The sequence below is a fragment of the Tyto alba genome, unplaced genomic scaffold (assembly GCF_018691265.1).
Source record: "Tyto alba isolate M040663 unplaced genomic scaffold, T.alba_DEE_v4.0 Super-Scaffold_2, whole genome shotgun sequence".
In the NCBI taxonomy this organism is placed as follows: Eukaryota; Metazoa; Chordata; class Aves; order Strigiformes; family Tytonidae; genus Tyto; species Tyto alba.
In genome coordinates this window covers 53,140,464-53,157,881 of record NW_024881282.1, presented here as the reverse complement: position 1 = coordinate 53,157,881, position 17,418 = coordinate 53,140,464, and the positions used below count along the sequence as shown (strand labels likewise).

Below are 17,418 nucleotides of genomic sequence, written 5' to 3'. Positions count from 1 at the left end.
ATGTTTTCTGGCCAGCAAATATGTTCCCATCTGACAAAAAGACAGTTTGACCAGTGCATTCATCCTTTCAGTGCATAGTGAAGAATCGGTGGTGAGGCAGTCAAGAAATCTTTATGCTTCCTTTTTGAGCTGATGGGAGAGCTTCCTTGTGCTAGTAGAAGGCAGGATTTATTGATTCTCATGTTGTAGAAGTGAAAGGGGCGGAGGGAGTAACCTGTCTGGACATGCATGGATCCTTTATCATGAGGAGTCAGGACAGTAAGCTGTGCTCAGTACATCCTTTTCCTGCACCAGCATTTCCAAGGTGATGTGCACAGTTTTATTATTTGGAAGTGTAGGGAGGATTGCAATAAACTTAAGAATTAAGGTGGCTAATGGAAGCACATATTTTATGATGACAGAAAGTTCGGGTTCGGTTTGGAGGTGTGTAATCATATGTAAAAGTAAAATAAAAAAACATGTATTTTGATGTAGGCAAATAGAACGTTGTGAAACTGCAGATGAGTTTTACAGTACCATGGGCAAGTTGACCCAGGAGATGCTGGAAGACAGTCTGATTGACAGCAATGAACTCATGCAGGTGAGTAATTGTGATATAATTATTGTTTGTGTTTTCGGTGCATCCTTCAGGTGCTGATTTCTAACAAATTACATTTTTGCTCAGATACTGCAGAAACATAAACTCTCCCAAGAATAAAAGTTTAAGATAACTGAGCTGAGCTAGCACGTCAGTGAAACAAATAGATAACCTGCAGTTCAAACTGAAATTTTATCCTATACATGAAGTATAGAAAACCACTAGGCTCCATTTCAGAAAAGTAGGTTGTGTATTGCCAGCTGAAAGTTTGTTGTGATATAATACCTAATTGGATTTACACAAGTAAGATGTAGAATCTTTTCGTAGTCATAATTTTTAGTGTGTTCTTTTGTTTTATTGTTATGTTTTGGTCATTTATTGCACTGTGTCCTTTTCGTTCTGCAGACACTGTGGGAGACGAGTTTATTATGTGATAAAGGGGAAAAAAATATCCTTCATGATTTAAAAAAAAAAAAAAAAAGCCATGAGCAGTCATCAGTGAACTGTAAACAAAGACAGTTGTAGATAAATGTAGTCCCTGAATTCTTAAAGCATGTCATTGTATGAGAAAAAAGGTCCACACTGTTCTGGGAAAGGACCTTTAGTACTGCAGATACCATTTTACTGATATGCACTTCCATGTCTTTTTGTCACATCCTTGAGGTGTTGTCTACTTAGATGTGTTATAAAGACTACATGGTACAGTTCTGGAGCTTTGCTTTTGATGAGTTACAGCATGGTGATTAAATGGGTGCAAATACGGAGCATGTAATTCACCTGAAATTTTTTACCTAAGGGAAGGCAGAAAAGTGTCCATCTACAAAGCTGCATGAGTTTATTAACAGTAGTTAGCAGGTGCCTTCTGTCACCCATTATTGGAAGCAAAACTCACTGTCTGGGATAATACACTTAATGTGGTAAAGTACTGCCCTGAAGTAAAGGATTACCTTCAGATTTTGATTTTTTTGTTATTGTTGTTGTTTTGTCTGATGAGGGAGCTCTAGGAGTGGGAAAAGTGAGCACTGTGGCTTTGTTATGCTTCAAAAATGGAAATGCTGCTGGTTGGAGGTACTCGCATGCTTTTTAAATAAGTGTTAAGGTTTCTCACAAGACAGTTCAGATATCGAGGATGCATGAGGAGAGTGGCACAAGCTGACGCCTTCTCATATTCGTTGCGTTCCAGTTCCTGGTCTCAAGTGTAGTACAAAATCAAGATGTGGCATTTGTGACAAAGAATAATGTTGAGAAAGCTGAAGTGAGCTTTAGTGACTTAGTGTGGATTTCTTCACTGTTGTGTGTAATAGAAGATAAGGCATAGGTAACCCACTGGTTGGAGGGATGGAAGGATCTTTTTGGTTTGACTGTTGCAATTACAAGTATACTAAATTAGCAGTCTTTGTGTTTCAGCAAAAAAGCACTTGGTGCAAAGTGCATGAATACACATATGTGTATTCGTAGTGTACATGTGTATTTTGTGACACTGACAGGGGCATTAAGGTAGGATAGCATTGCCATTGATACGGAGAATGTGGTAGGTTTAAGTTTTCTACATAGAGGAGCAGTGTGTCTGGTTTATGTGTGTCCTCTCAGCGGAAGAAACCACACTATAGATAGCATTCTTCAAGTCAAAGGCAGGCACTGGCAATGTGGCTGTCTCCATCTGAGGTGTTCACTCTAGGCTCTCTTTACTGTAAGTGGAGAGAATTAGGCGCTGCAGGAGTTTAGCATTAGGTGATATGAATGCCACCATGTGTCTGGCTGCTGCATTTGAACAGTTTTCTCTGTTGGAGAAGAAAGAAATATGAACCCTTGCATTAATGAAAGGATCCAGGCTGCTTGAAGATGCTGCTTTTTAAATTGCTTTAGGCTTTTTCAGAGGAGTCAGTCAGAGATGAATATTTAGACTGCTTTTTTTTCCAAATCTTTTTTTCTTTTTTTTTCTTTTTTCCTCTAATCAAAATCAGAACAGTGAATTTACATCTGATACTTTTTACAAGGTGGCTCAAGGATTAGTATCCTACTATGGAAAAGTATTAATAGCCTACTCTGCCTTCCCTGCACATTTCAATACACGTTGTTGGTGGCAGTCGTCTCGCTGTTCTTTAGACTTGTGTGACACTTACATTTGCATCTGCACTACCTGTCCAGGCTCACTTAAGCTGGTGAAGAGTAACAGGCACTTCTCTGACACTAGGAAACAAATTGTGCTCTAAAAGGCCTGTTTCCTTTGACAGTTGGAGGAGGGAGGTACAGCTGATCCTTCAGGGGCAAGTGTTGATATAGCAGATGTCTAAAGTAGATCAGAGGACTCGTTCTCTCCACTAGCAGGTATAGTTGATGCAAATTTATCATTAAAAATGCCTCCCTCCCTCCCATGCAGGCAGTGCCTATACCTAAGAATTGAGGGTTTAAAGCTTTTGCAGATTTGGCCCTTTCATGGTAGGAGTTCTTACAGTGTTGTGCTGAGGAGGACATAGAGGGATTGGAGGAGCAAGCAAACCTACACCTTCCTCCTTTTTCAGATTGAACAGTTTAGGTAATTAAAGGGTAAGTGCTGTACACATCAGATACTATACCACATGTGTATTCAGGACTAGAAGTTAAATAAATAACACAATTCAGTAATGTGATTTTATTGGCCTATTAATAAACTTTGGTTCTAACATGGAGACAGAAGGCTGTATGCCAGGTGTCTGCAGATATTCTAAACAGCACGTGCTAGATTGAGTACATGCTTTCATGCCTTCTTAGAAAGCGAGCATTTTCATAAGCAGCTAAACTAATTCAGTTTGTATGCCTAGAAACCTTGCAGCGTAGAGTAGATAAGAAGCAAACAGGAAAAGGAGAGGCATCCCTGTATGTTTACTGTGGTGGATGGCAACAGGGATTAATCCCTCTCTAGTACCCTAGCATTTTAGACTATCTCCCATAGACAGTTACCCTGATTTGATGGTGTTCACTGTTAACTTCCTACTTGAGTATTATTTTGTCTTTTCTGTTGGGTTTGTTTCTGCTTTTGCTTTTTGTTTTGTTTTCTTAGTGAAAATGAAAAGAGAGAAGAACCTTATCCCAGTGTGAGGTGGCTCTTGAAATAAGTGTATTTGAGCTGTCTGCAAAGGCAAAACTGCTTACCCTGTTTTGGAAGTCACAGCCCATCATCTTTTGTATGGTGTTCTGCTGAGGGTGTAGATGGCTTTGCATTTTTAGGGTAAGGCAAAGGATTGACAAATGCTACTGATTTAAGGTGAGAAGAGAGGGTTTTTTCCTTGTCTCTTTTCTTGTTCCCAGAATCTGCCCCTTATGGCCATAAATAAGGTAACAAGTTTGGCTGCATTGTGCTTTGTATGTGTAGGCTGTTTCCCCCTGGCACAGTTTCACCAGAATTAACCAAATGGCATCCAAGGCTGTGTACAAACTAGGAACAGGATGCTTTGACTCTGAAGCTTTGTTGCGAGGAGATCACAGATGCTGACTGACAATATTTTTTAAATTTCCAATGGACCTTGAATCAGCATAAAATTTGTTTGTGGATCTCTTACCCAGGTGGCAAGAGAGATCTCCAGTTATAATCTGATAACAAGTAATTAAGCTAAAACCGTGTATGCTAAATGAAAGAAATTGCACAGGATCTGGAAGAGGCACAGATTGGAGACAGGCAAAAGCTAAAAGAGTAATCTAAACCAGTAGGTGCAAGGAGTAAATGGAGGACTCAGTCAACTGTTTCACTTAAAGGGTAACTAGCATATGGAACAGGTTACCTGAAAAGGCTGTTGACATAAAGAGTAGAAATAAATTCCAGACACACCTCCTTCCCTATGAAGGGAGAGGGTTGAGACACATGGGGAAAAAAACCCAGGAAAGTGTGGTGGAGATCAAACAAACCAGCAGACACATTGGGCCGGAGGTAGGTGTTTCTCCAGATCATAAAATTCCTTCGTCTGGTAAACTGCCGGAATATGGCAGTTCAGGCCCTAGAGGATATTTGTCTTTCACAGTAGCATTGTAGTTTCATGGAGTGGCAAAGCTTCAGTTCATGCTCTGGGTTTTTGTAGGCATTCTCTTTGCCTTAGAGTCTGTGCATGGCTCGAGCTGTAAAAGCATTTTCACACAGAAGCCTATTGAGCTGCACTGTTGCCCTGTGCCTGATCTAGCCAGGAGTGTCCTTCCTGCTCCTCACTGCTCACATCATTGCTCTTAGTGAAACTTTTTTTTTTTTTGTTCCTTCTTCTGTCAGGAAAGGTCTAGTACTGAATTAATGTTTGCAATTCTCCTTAGTGTATTTAGCACAGACAGGGCACAGTTCAAGAATGCATTATGTAGAAATTGTTCAAAATTTCCTTTAATTTAATTGAGGCCACTTGCCTTCAGATGATAATGTCACTGACTTAATAGCACAGGAAGAAAAAGAAAAAGTAAAGATTTCCTGTCATAGGTAATGAAACATTTTTACGTTGCTATCTTTCAGGAAAATATTTAATTTTCAAGGTAGGGAAAAGCTATAATATTTCAGAGAAACTATGGGAAATTATATTTTGGCTATTTGCTTCATTTTACTTTTGACATTGAGACTCTCAATGAATTGTGTGTCAGTTATTTGAAGTTCTGAATGCCTGTAAGTGTATAAAAGCAGGGGAAAAAAAAAAAAGGCAGCTAAAATAGGTAGGAACAAGTCAGCAGTGATATTGCAAGGCATATGATGTGTCTTTGTGCCAGGTTGACTGGTGACACATGTTCCGTTATTACAGAATAAAAATAATGCTGAAAGCAAATGCATCTGCAACTATTTATCTTCTTTAACTGACCTTGTTTTAAATTCTAGGGACTACATGTAGAGTTGCAGAGAGGTTTCTTTGTTCACCATAGAACAAATTTCTTTTAAAAAAATCCAACCACCACTACCCTCCCTCCTCCCGCCACCCCCCCTCCAAAATAACAAACAAAAAAAAAAAAAACAAAAAACACAAACAAACAAAAAAAGAAACAAAAATCCCCACCACAAAACAACAGTCAAAACTAGAAACCCAGAGGAGAAGAGTTAGCTGGATGTTGGGTCCTTCCCCTGTCACCATAACTTTTGATTGATTTCCTTCACACAAGCTCTTGAGGCTGCTCAGGTGAAGTAAAGGATCTGTTAACAGTCCACATCCAGTGAAGATCTGCTCCTTCCTGTTTATGCTAGTGTCAATACCTTGTTGAATACTTGAGCCTAAATGTAGGTCTTCTGGAAGATCCCCAAAACCTCAGTAATGCATTCATCTAAGTGAAATCATATTTGGAGAAAGAGGAGGATTTCCAGTGTACTGACAAAGAGAGGATTGACAGTGATTATTAAATAATTATAGGAGTTGAAAAAGACCCTACATCTCACGTTATCAGTTCCATTTTTTTTTTCTTTTTTTTTACTCTGAACCATATGTTTGTCTAGTGAGTCAGTCTTTATTTTTCTTACAGGAAATACCAACTGAATCATAAAACTAAACCATTTCCATTTTTCTTACAGCACATGAGAATGTGCAGCATTTAATCCTGCAAGACTGTGAAAGTCTGTTCATGGAGAAATCTTCCGTGGGACTGTTAGTTAAAGTAAAACTTTTTAAAAGCTGTATATTTTTTTTTTCTTTCCCCCTAGACTGTTTATACCATGGCTCAGTTTCCCTTCCCACAACTGGCAGAATTAAGAGAGAAATACACATACAACATTACTCCTTTCCCTGCAGCAGTAAAATCAACTTCACTTTCAGGGTAAGTTTGAAATGCACTGCTTATGGCATATAGAGTTATTGGTTACCCTACGCAGATAGTGAAAAGACAGGTGACATCCTCCCTTGTATGCTCCTAAAGAAAATAAAGATGTTTGGTAACGGTCATACTTAAGAACGTCTGTCTCTTCTTTCTCTTATGTTCTCATTTGACAGAAGGTTGGGCAGAACCAGAGACAGTGACGAGGAGAATGACCTAGATGATGAAGACTCAATTGCCAATGCAATTGGCTGTCTTGGACCGCTAAGTGGGTTTTTGGCACCAGAGCTACAAAAATACCAAAAACAGATGAAAGGTAATAGTGCTTCTGTTCATTCTGGAAAACATAGTTAAATCTGCACGACCTTGCAGAAGTCATCTGCAGCTTCCTCTGTGAAAGCTGCTATGAAAATTGTATTTTGTATTCACGTAGAGATTACAGCAGGTGCTAAATGACTTGCTCTACGGTCCATGAAGATGTCTTCAAAATCAAGTTTGAAAGCTGTATGTATGCAGTAAATGACTGTGTGAGTTAAGGATTTGACTACAGTTAAAAAAACAACCCTATGGTGTTGCCCACCCCCAAAAAAAGAAGCACGTGTGTGGAAAAAAGCCCCCCCTAAATCCATGCTTATTTCCAAGACAGTTGTTAGGTAGTCAGCATTTTCTGAAGAGTGCACGTGTAATAAATAATCTTGACCTTTATTAGCTTCCAGTATTAGCCATGCATATGCCATCAGCAGTGAGTGAATTCTGCAGGCCCTTTTGGCCAAGCTTTCAGACTGTTGTATGTTTTGGGTATATTCACATTTTTTAAAAAAACTGGGTATGTGTTAGGGTATTCTGAAAAAATGTCACTATTTTTCCAATCCCTTCATGTTGAAATAAAATTTCTGATAGAGTTGCATGTTTACCTGTGCAACCTCTACAAGCAGAACAAAATCCTGATTCATACAGGAAAAGCAGATTATTTGTTAACTTGCAGCCGCCTTTACGAAATGGTATTGGATCAACAGGGATTTTGTCATATCCCGGGAGAGGCTGTAGTTATTTATCCCCAACCCATCCCCACCTTCCCCACAAAAAAAAACCCGGATTGATGTCGCAGTTGCTGTTAGCTGATTACACATCAGCATTCTTGTGGCTTGGTTTTGCTGAGACCTGTAAGCTGCAGTTTTCCTCTTGATCACCATGGTGTTTTGCTTTTCCCTTCCCGAGGGACTGTAAGTCTCTAACAGTTGCTTCAAGCTAGCACATAGTCAGAACATCAAACTGCTGTTGCAAACTAAGCCAAAGACAAACAGACATCACTTGAAAAAGAATTAGCCCCTTGACCCTGGAGTGCCAGTTTGGTGGTGCATCAGGAGCAGCTGTGAAAATAAATTGCATGGCAGTTGATCAGAGACCCTCTCAAGCTGCCTGATCCTCAGCTGCTCTGTGCCTAAACCTTTTGTTGCTACTAGCAGTTTCCTCCCTGTGGTGCTGTAATTGTTTCTTGATGCTTCTCGCTGCTCTCACTAGGTGGGTTGTTTAATCTCATGCCTGCTTGACTGTAATGTGTTTTATAACTTGCATTGTTAGCCTCCTCTTTGTCCAACTGAGTGTCTTTAATAATCAGTTTCTGAATTACTTTAGTTATGGTTTGGTGTACTTTTGCATAATTGAAAAACTGTGCTTATAACTTTGCATTGTGATGTTAATTGGCTTTCGTACTCTTTAAACTCCCCTCAACCCTTGCTATTCTTAATCAGGAGTTCTAGAAATGTAATACTACTTATTATAAATAGTGCAGCCTTGTTAAATATGCATATTGTAATAAATTTTCAATTGAAGACTACAGTTAAATAAGGCAATAGAAATCAGACGTAGATTTCCCCTGTAGATAATTTACAGAACTCTTGAGCATGCCAATTTACTCCTCATCTCCACTTTATTCCCACTCCATGCAGATCAGAACGAAGAGCAAAGTCTGGGTTCCAGTAACATTGCAGAATTAAGTCCAGGAGCAATAGACTCTTGCCGAAGCGAGTATCATGCCGCTTTTAACAGCATGATGATGGAGCGTATGACCACTGATATTAATGCACTGAAAAAGCAATACTCCAGGATAAAGAAGAAGCAGCAACAGCAGGTTCACCATGTGTATATAAGAGCAGGTAACATATCAAAACACACTTCTTTTACCGGTACAGTACAAGCTAACTTCATCACCGGGGACAAGGCAAATAATATTCTTTAACATTTAATGAAATAAACGAAACAAGAGAGACTGATGGAATATATCACACGTTAGTAGTAAAGTGGGTACCTGATTGTAAATGAGAAGGTGATGTTTTTTCTTCTTTTGTCAGGATCTGAAGATGATGACCCTGGGATTTTTTTAGGTCCCAGGGACCAGCTGAACAATGGTATTTAAAAGTGTCTTTGTTCTCTGGGTGGATTGTGTTGATCTCTCTGATTAAAACCTTTAAATCTTTGGCATTCTTGGACTTGACATGCTGATGCACTGGAAAAAGTGAAACGAGGAGTTGAGTACGCTTCAGACCAAGTGGCAGGTAGATTCATAGCTGCTCCACATTATCTGGGCATGGCAAATTACACAGATGAACAGGCTTAGACGTTCCATTGTGTCTGACAGTTTACCTAGCCATGATACTGCTGTGAGGATTGAGCTGCACATCAGTCTGTTACTTAGGAATCCACGTTACAGAGTCTGTTTCCCCAGTGGGCAAACTAAACAGTGTGGGGGTTAGCATGTACAGCCCAGCTGAACGCAGCCCACCCACTCGTTCCTCCCCACTTAGGTGTCGTCTTTCTGAGTCAGAACTGAAGGATGCAGATGGGTCACTGGGGTGAACTTTTATTCCTCTTCTAGATTGTCTAAACTTGTCCTAGCAGGAGCATTTTAATACGTAGAGCTGCAATTTGTCATTAACATCATTCATAAGGAAATGTATTATTATGATTATGATTAGTATTTTTAATATTGGCAAGATATTTTCTTTGAACAAAGGCTATAGCCAGCAGAAACAGTGCAAACAGTAAAATGTTGATTCCCAAGGACTGCCAACCTCTAACCCCAAATACAAACCTATCTAACCTTACTAATCGTGATGCGGGACTGGGTTTATGGTTTAATCAAACTGTCATCTAATTACCTAATTCTGAGTCTACTGCTCTGGTTTAATAAGAGGACCTAGTAGAAAAGAGTTGGTGTAGTTCATCCATTAAAAATACATTGGTTCATTCTCTAGTCACACAAGCCTCATGGAGAGGCTTATTTGACTGACCTCATACAGGAGCTGAATTGCCTCTCATGGTTGGAAGAGAAATGAAGAAGAGGGGAAAGATCAGAAGCCAATATTAATGTTAAACTATCAGTTAGAGTGCAATTCTAAAAACTGAGAAGCTATTTTTGTTATGATTTATTTTCATTGTACTCCTGGCTCAGGAATTACCCATAAGTAAGAAACATGAAATCTTTACTGAAAAGTTTACAGCTTTGTGTTTGACTCCCAAGATGTAAGAGAAAGTCAGTGGGGGTGGTTGTTTGTTGTTTTTGTTTTTTTTTTTTTAATAGCAGTCAGTTCTACAAACCTTTGCTTTACCTCAAGAAAGGCGTCAAATTTGGTGGTGAATCCTTAAAACATTAATTTGTTTTGTTCTCTAACAATACTGTGTTTCTTTTTAAACACTTTCTTTCAGACAAAGGGCCAGTTACCAGCCTCCTCCCTTCTCAGGTAAACCATTCCCCAGTGATAAACCACCTCCTTTTAGGAAAGAAGATGAAATTGAATAACAGGTCTCTCAAAAATGCTGTTATTCACATCCCAAGTCATGCTACAGGGAAGATGTCTCCCATTCCCCAAGAAGATCTTAAAACAAAACTGAACTCTCCGTGGCGCACTCACATACGAGTTCATCGAAAGAATATTGCTAGGGCCAAAGGCCAGCTGGGCTATGGGGACACCATAGGACTAATAGATGAGCAGAGCGAGAGCTGTAAAACAAATAGTCCTGGTGCTAAGGAGGAGAGTTCCAAACATTCTGCATTTGGAGAAGGAGGAGGAGGTGGTTTGGATGACAGGACTGCTCGGAAAGCTGACCAGCAGTCGTCTGAGCCAGTCTCCACAGACAGCAGTACAAACATGGCAGTGGTTCAGCTAAAACTGGAAGCACTGGAACTCACTTCAGACAACAAAACCGATGCTGAGTCAACATCCCATCAGTCCAGCCAGCCACGTTTATCAGAGTCCTCCAGTTCCTCCAGTGACAGTGGAAACGGGGCGAAATCTCCCCAGCCTGCGAACCCAAAGCTGCAAGTCTTCAATCCTTTTCCCAGTGTCAAGCCCCTTCGAAAGTCAGCTACAGCCAGGAATTTAGGGCTGTATGGCCCCACCGAAAGAACGCCAACTGTACACTTCCCACAAATGAGTAGAAGTTTCAATAAATCTGCCAGTGGCAACACTGGGACCAGGAAACGATGATGTGCACTGCCTGGCACTTTCTATTTCTGACAGTAACAAAAAAGTTGTATTACCTTTTTTTTTTTTTTTTTAATGTGTGTGTGTGTCCCAAAGCATTTATGATCTTTAATTAAGTAACAGGGACAAAAGTGGTTACCGGATGTATAAATACGTGGTTTTGAAAATTGTGCTCCCGTGTTCTTATGGGATAGATTAGTGAAGATGCACTCTGGCACCCTGTTTTCGATTCTGATGGTTCTGTGGTAAAATAAACATTGATTTTCACTGTGAAGCATATTGTTTCTTTAAATGTAACTCAGACATAAAGTCACTGGCTGCCTTTAACCCCTCAGCCCCCCCCACGGCTGCCTCTTGTCTCCAAAACTTGAAGGACAAATTATCTGCTGCAGCAGATACGTGTAACAGTTTTTCTGACTATTAGGTAGCTTCCCCATTAGACCTCGTCATGCTCTATGAGGAGCTGGAGAAGCCATGACTAACAGAAGCACAAGCAGCCCCAGCAATCAAAAATACCACTTTGTGTCTGACATTACCACTTACCTCCTGAGGCCACCCGGCTTCAGACGTTCCTGAGCAGCATTTTGTGCTTCTCTTTCCACAGCAGTTCTCTGCTGCTACTGTTTTTAATATAAATGTAATCAGTGAGTGTGAGAATAGCAGACAAAAGTCCATCCGCAACACTGGTTTGCTCCTTTCCTGTTACTTATGTACATAACACATATTTCTGTTACTGCTGGAAAGTTGCAGCACTGCAAAATCAGGAATTGGGTACAACTATAGGTGTAGTTGTATGAATATATGGCACATCTTGGCATCAGTGGTTTTAAAACCTATTATCTAGATTATAGACTTGTAATTAAATCATATTTGCCAGTTTAGCAGTAGGTAAAATATATGAACGTTCCAAAATAGTTTAGGGTTTTAAATTCTATAAATAGAGTGATTAGCTACTTAGGGTGCCACTTACCATTAGAAGCCAACGCATCAGCCACTTGTAAGTGGGATGGACCCATGGAACTATCCTGGGCTTCCAGGGCTTCCTTCTGGTTTGGTGTGGAAGAGCAAGGGCAAAGCAACAAGCTGAGTATTTACTTCTCAATCAAAAACAAAAGCTGGTGAGAACCATAAGACAAGTACATTTTTTTCTCTATATATTAAACAGGCAGACAGAGAAACTAAATGTTGGATATTTCAACTTCAGGGTTGCAAAATCAAGCACTCCAAGAAACTTGATTTGCTCTTAAAATGTTACATCTCTGCCTAACTGTATGTATTAACTGTGATTCGTGACCTTATTGCTTCCAAGTTTCCCACAACATGAGTGTCATTATTTTAAACTGGAGTAACAGCAGTAAAGCGAATCAGCCCCATGGTATGTAATATTTTACTTCCTCTTTTAAAATTCTTTGTTAAATTTTCAAATTAATATATCATTGTCTGTTTATTAATGTATCCCATAACCTGTGATATCTTATGTGATATCAATTTTACGGTATACCATAATTTATAAGCTGTACAATATACCCTGTTTATTGTTGTGGGGACAGTTTTATTTTGTTGCTTTATACCAATGTATGTGTATAAAAATAATATGAAAGTATGAACACTACAAATATAAACCAGATGTAGAGCAGATCTCGCCCCTGACTTATTTTCAGGTTATAGTAGTATTGTCACTAATGATTGATTATAGTGCTAAGTAAATTTAAAATAATGTAGAATTTAGTCACTGATCACAGACTGTATGAGAATTGTTTCTGCCTTGATTTAGAAGAAATGGACTTATCAAAATATTACTGTGAATCATTCTCCCCGTTTTTTCTTAGCCATGTGTTACACTGAAGCTGTATACTGAACCAGTAAAAATAAAAGGACTGTCATTCTGCAAAAACTGCTAAAATGTTGCAAGTATGTGCATGAATTTTCAACACATTAAGATGTGATTAAGTAATGTAAAATTAGCAAGCTCTGCACGGATATTGATCTGGGAAAAGAAATGCCAATAGAATACTAATTCTAGCAATTCAGACCTAATCAATAACTGATGAGCATGCTCTGAAGGTCTTGTACTCTACTTGGACACTTAGGATTGAGGTGAAGGAACCACGGCAACTCGGTGTGTTAGTTAGATGTTTGCTGCAGGAAATTTTCTTTAAGTACCGCTAGGTGAGAAAATGGAACGTCATTTTAGCTGTTCAGTGCCTCAAAGGATGTTCTGCCCGTTGAGCGTACCGCAGTGGCAGCTTCATCACTTGGTACTGAGGTGGAACATCAAGGTGAGGGCCAGGGAACCAGGAAACTCCAGAGAAGTTTCCAATTCTTCTTCCCTGAAGAATTTCCTCAGCGGATGAGGTCCGGTGATGCATCTGTGCTTCCAAGAGTGGCACTGCAGCACTGAGGACGTTGGGAAGCATGTTGATGGGAGTCTCTGCTTCATAAACCTGCATGTTGTTCTCCTTGAGGCTTCCTTGTACTAATGCTCCCGTCTGTGCAGCTAAATGGCCTTTCTGTTGTTTTTTTTGTTTGTTTGTTTGTTTTTTTCAAATTCGTAGAGGGTTTTTTTTTGAGAAAGTATTTTATTATGGTCAGATTGACTTTTATTTCTGACAATGTGTTTCACCATCTTCAAGTGGGAGCTCCTAAGGGATGGGCATTTGATTCTGATTTGAGGACACTCACAGTCCTGCAAGTGGAAACGGATCCAAAGCTATTCTGAAATTATTCAAAATTGCCTACACTTTGGGGGTGGAAATCGTAGATGGTAGAAATCAATTTTTCAGAGTTGGCAGGCAGCAAACAGTTGGTTTCATCCACAGCTACAGCTAGGGATAATATGATTTTGTATACTTAACAAAAATCCTACCAGAATCCATTCAAGAGAACATAGGTGGTTGCTAGAAAGGCAACAAAACGTTATTTCAAGCAAAAATAAAATGCAGCCCTTTATGCTTCCACTTCAGGTAAAAGTTCATGTTCAAAATCCAAGAGAGACTTAAAATGCTTCAAACCTCCACAACGTATATTTTAAACCAAGTGAAATTGCTCATACAGAAATAAGGTGAGTGGTGTCACTGTTCTGTAGCTTTCCTTGACCTTCTTGCAATGAGGCACCTGGCGCCTGTCCACCGGCAGCAGTCACACCTGGCTGAGTGGCCGGGAGCCAGTGCCTTCATCGGACACCAGCTCCACTGAGGTACGAAGAGACAAAAATTCATCCTAATGGATCCCTATCCTTGTCACTTCTTTGCTCCGGTTCTATTCGCTTTTTGTTGGCGGGAGATTCATTCGAGGCAGGGGGGTGTCATGGAGCCCTGCGAGTGATTTGAGATGTGCAGTTGTCCCAGGTGAGCACCCTCAGCCCGTGTCTCATCAGCCGGCAGGGACCGGCTGGCCGACTGGTTTCTCAAGCAGCCAGAAACTGCCGTGCGCGGGTGACAGCATCCTTGGGAAGGTGTACTCCTCGGGGAGGGTCACGTGTGGGAAGTCCACGTGTGAAGGGTACTTCTGTCTTCTGCACACCCTTCCCCACTGAAGAGCCAAGCCTCGGTGGCTTGTTCAGGCTGACTTTGTCCGACACGAGGTATTTAACGAGATTTAAGACACTGAAGTGGTTTGTGGTGTGCGATCATGTCAGGCTAGCTGATGTTCAGGCCCAGACTTCCCCAGCCTCCAGGATGCCATTTCAGCTGTGCTTCACCCTGCAAGCAGCTTACAGCACTTACTGGCTCACCACAGGTTTAAAAAGAACCATAAGTGTTTCCAAGTCTTTGTCTGATAAAACCGTATCAAACCATGCTGGCTTACCACAAACAAGCAGGCAGCTGTGGTGGTGGCGTGGGAGCTGATGCATGTGGATGGAGAGGATGGGAGGAGGGAAGGAGCAACCTATGCAAGCAAAAGGTGCAAAAAGTTTTGAGGGAAAGCAAACTCCTTGGTGTCTGTGCTGCTTTTTAGGTTGTTTTTAAACAGCAAATCAAAGGCTTCGTGATGTGCCGCTCTCTGCCCATCCTTTGTGTGTTCAAAGTGCTCATGGACTTGCCTGGTGCCAGCGGGAAGCCACAACCCGTGGTGATGTTGTCCACTCACTTGGTAGCCCGGGGGTTGCTCCCCGCCTGGCTCGGCAGGAGGGAGACGCCAGCAAAGAGCCCTCCAGTGTGCTTCACCGCGGCTCGGCTGGCACAGTGAGCTGTCAAAAAGGGGGCGAACGCTCAAATCCCAGCCGGGGTAAAACATGTGCTGTCATTGCTGGCAGACCTGACTTCTCTGGGCCTGTACTCTGAGCCAGCTCCACGGGGAGGGTGTAGTTGTGATGACACGGCCCCAAAATTAGGCTAGTAAGTGATGCTAACGGGCAGGATGGATGCAGCTGTGCAACCCCGGCCGAAGCTCGGCGCATTATCTGCAGCTCCACAGTGTGGAGCCGCTTGTTGGCTCAGCCCAAAGGCTTTGCAAGCCTGTATGTGCTCAGCTCATGGCTTGCACCAGTTAGTAGGGGATCTGGTGGATGTACACACCACTCAAACCACAGCAGTGCTTGGGCTTTAGTCCTCCACATCTGGTTTGTCAGCAGCAGCCCGGTTGGTCTGATAGGAAGGACTGCTACATGAAACGTTTGCCCTGTCCTTCTCTCGAGAGTGTGTACGGTTTTCCATTATCACATGCTGATTTTCTGATATTTTTTAATTGCTGGTGACATGGGGAAGTTTTTTGAGGAGCACCTAATTCTTTGAATACTGGAGCAGGAGGGACAGGGGTGCTCTCTGCACAGCAGCACTCAATAGTTTTTGCAACTGTTTCTACATTTGGCTTGTGCTTTCCCTTTTGTGAACTCCCAACCCTTGCTTGTGTTCATTGACTGCATGTTTGATGAGAGTTTTCAGGAAGATAAGGATAGCCATGCTGCTCGGATTAGCCCAGCATCTTTTCTCTGACCACTAATGGTTGGAAACACCTGAGAAAGGAGACCTGTAGGAACACGATGCATCCAGAGACAGCCTTCCCTTGGGGCAGTCATCCCATTTTGTCTGGGTTATGCACATCACACAGAGGTGAGGGGGATGGCCAGGCCAGCGGCTCATCCACAGCAAACCAGCAGTGTGCTGATCTGGGCAGCTGCATGCACAGCAGGGACCACAAACAGCGGTTCAGTAGCAAAATTTTCTCCTTCACATGAAAAGAATAACAATAACGGAGACATGATCAGGAATGCAAAGAATAATAAACACCAGAAAATGTGAGCCTGAAACAGTAGCCATCGCCGCGATTCCTGCTGCGTGCTGGTTTGCCTCCGCGGGCTCCGCTTGCACTTCGAGCTGCATGGTGGTTCCCCCCCTCCGGCTGACCGGCCTCCCCTTGGGAAGATGCCGCAGGACTGGCCTGGAGGGATCCTCCGAAGGGGAAGGAGGTGGGGACAGGCTGGAAAACCTCACAGGCCCTCAGAGAGTCAGACACGGCTGAAAACCCGGGCCCAGTGCCTCACACAGCACATGCAGTGATGAAAGGTGCTCAGGCAGCAGTTCCCCACCAGTTTTTCAGGCCTATTTGGACGCACTCCGTGGTGCTGCTCCGCTCCTGCTGCTCGCTGGCCATAATGGCTCCTCCGCTGCATGCGTGCACGTACCTTGCTTTCCCTTCCTAACAGCTCCAGTGGCTCCTCCAAATGACACCCGGGAACCAACATCAGCCCAGAGTCCAGGGCAGGAGCCACTCACTGCAGATACACCACAAGGACACCTCTGGAGGGAGGGGGTTTGGCCAGCAAGAAGGAAACAAGTTTATTCTTAGGAAAAGTAGGTGAGGTCTCTAGAGACCATCCATCATTGATATAGGAGTCCAGTGTTAAAACTTTGAAAGGCCAATGATTTACAGCTTACCTGCAGTCAATCACATGCGCTCAGGGGGAGGAGAGCTGAGCAAAGCCTTACGAGGTGCGAACTTGTAGTTCCAGACACCAAAAGTGGTGTCAGAAATCTTCCTATTTTCACAACTATTTTCACAAGTATGACTTAAAACTGCAGCTTTCCTTACTCTCCTAATGACATCTTTTCATGAAACTTGGTTGGTTTTTTTTGTTTTCCTAATAAATGTAGGTATATTACTCTGTTTTATCTGCACCAAGATACTGATCATCTTCTGCTTGTTCTCACACTACCAGTCAGTTGCATTAGACACCATGCCTTTTTGAACTCCAGATTACTGCGTATGATAATTTTTTTATATTGTTGTCCCTGCACTAGTAAACTTTTCACCCAGATGCAACAATACTGCTCACTGTCTGGCCCACAGCGCTCTTAGAGAAGAGGCCTTTCTCCAGAGGGAACAGAAGGACTATTGTCCGCTTGGCAGAGGGACAGATGACTTTGTGTGGCCCGACACGTTATCCATCCTTGCTAGCCAGCACTGAGCCACTGGTTTCCATCCAGACTGGAAAGTGTTTCTTCCACTCATGCTGAAGAGACACTTCTTCTGCCATGGTGTGAGCGGCAAGCTGTCCCACACCGCTGCTGAACCTCCAGGCTGGTGTGACAGACAGAGGGTTGGGGAGTGGATTTCACTACTGCAGTTTGCAAGACATGATAGCGTCTGCTGTAAAAGTGCTAAAATATCTGACCACGG

The 17,418-nt window shown here is 42.0% G+C and overlaps 1 protein-coding gene across 10 annotated transcripts in view; it reads left to right on the top strand.

Moving 5' to 3' along the window:
- TBC1D30 (TBC1 domain family member 30) overlaps positions 1–12,703 on the top strand; it is a 57,549-nt gene extending 44,846 nt beyond the window's left edge. For 8 of the 10 annotated variants that reach the window (XM_032999825.2, XM_042792011.1, XM_032999821.2 and 5 more), the window contains 6 exons: positions 475–580; positions 6,207–6,319; positions 6,493–6,632; positions 8,266–8,472; positions 8,668–8,724; positions 10,022–12,703. In XM_032999825.2, the coding sequence (XP_032855716.2) occupies positions 475–580; positions 6,207–6,319; positions 6,493–6,632; positions 8,266–8,472; positions 8,668–8,724; positions 10,022–10,803 (1,405 nt within the window). In that variant the 3' untranslated portion in view covers positions 10,804–12,703. The remainder of the gene's footprint in view (positions 1–474; positions 581–6,206; positions 6,320–6,492; positions 6,633–8,265; positions 8,473–8,667; positions 8,725–10,021) is intronic. The other 2 variants (XM_032999827.2, XM_042792013.1) reach the window with 1 other exon arrangement.
- Positions 12,704–17,418: the final 4,715 nt, after the last annotated feature.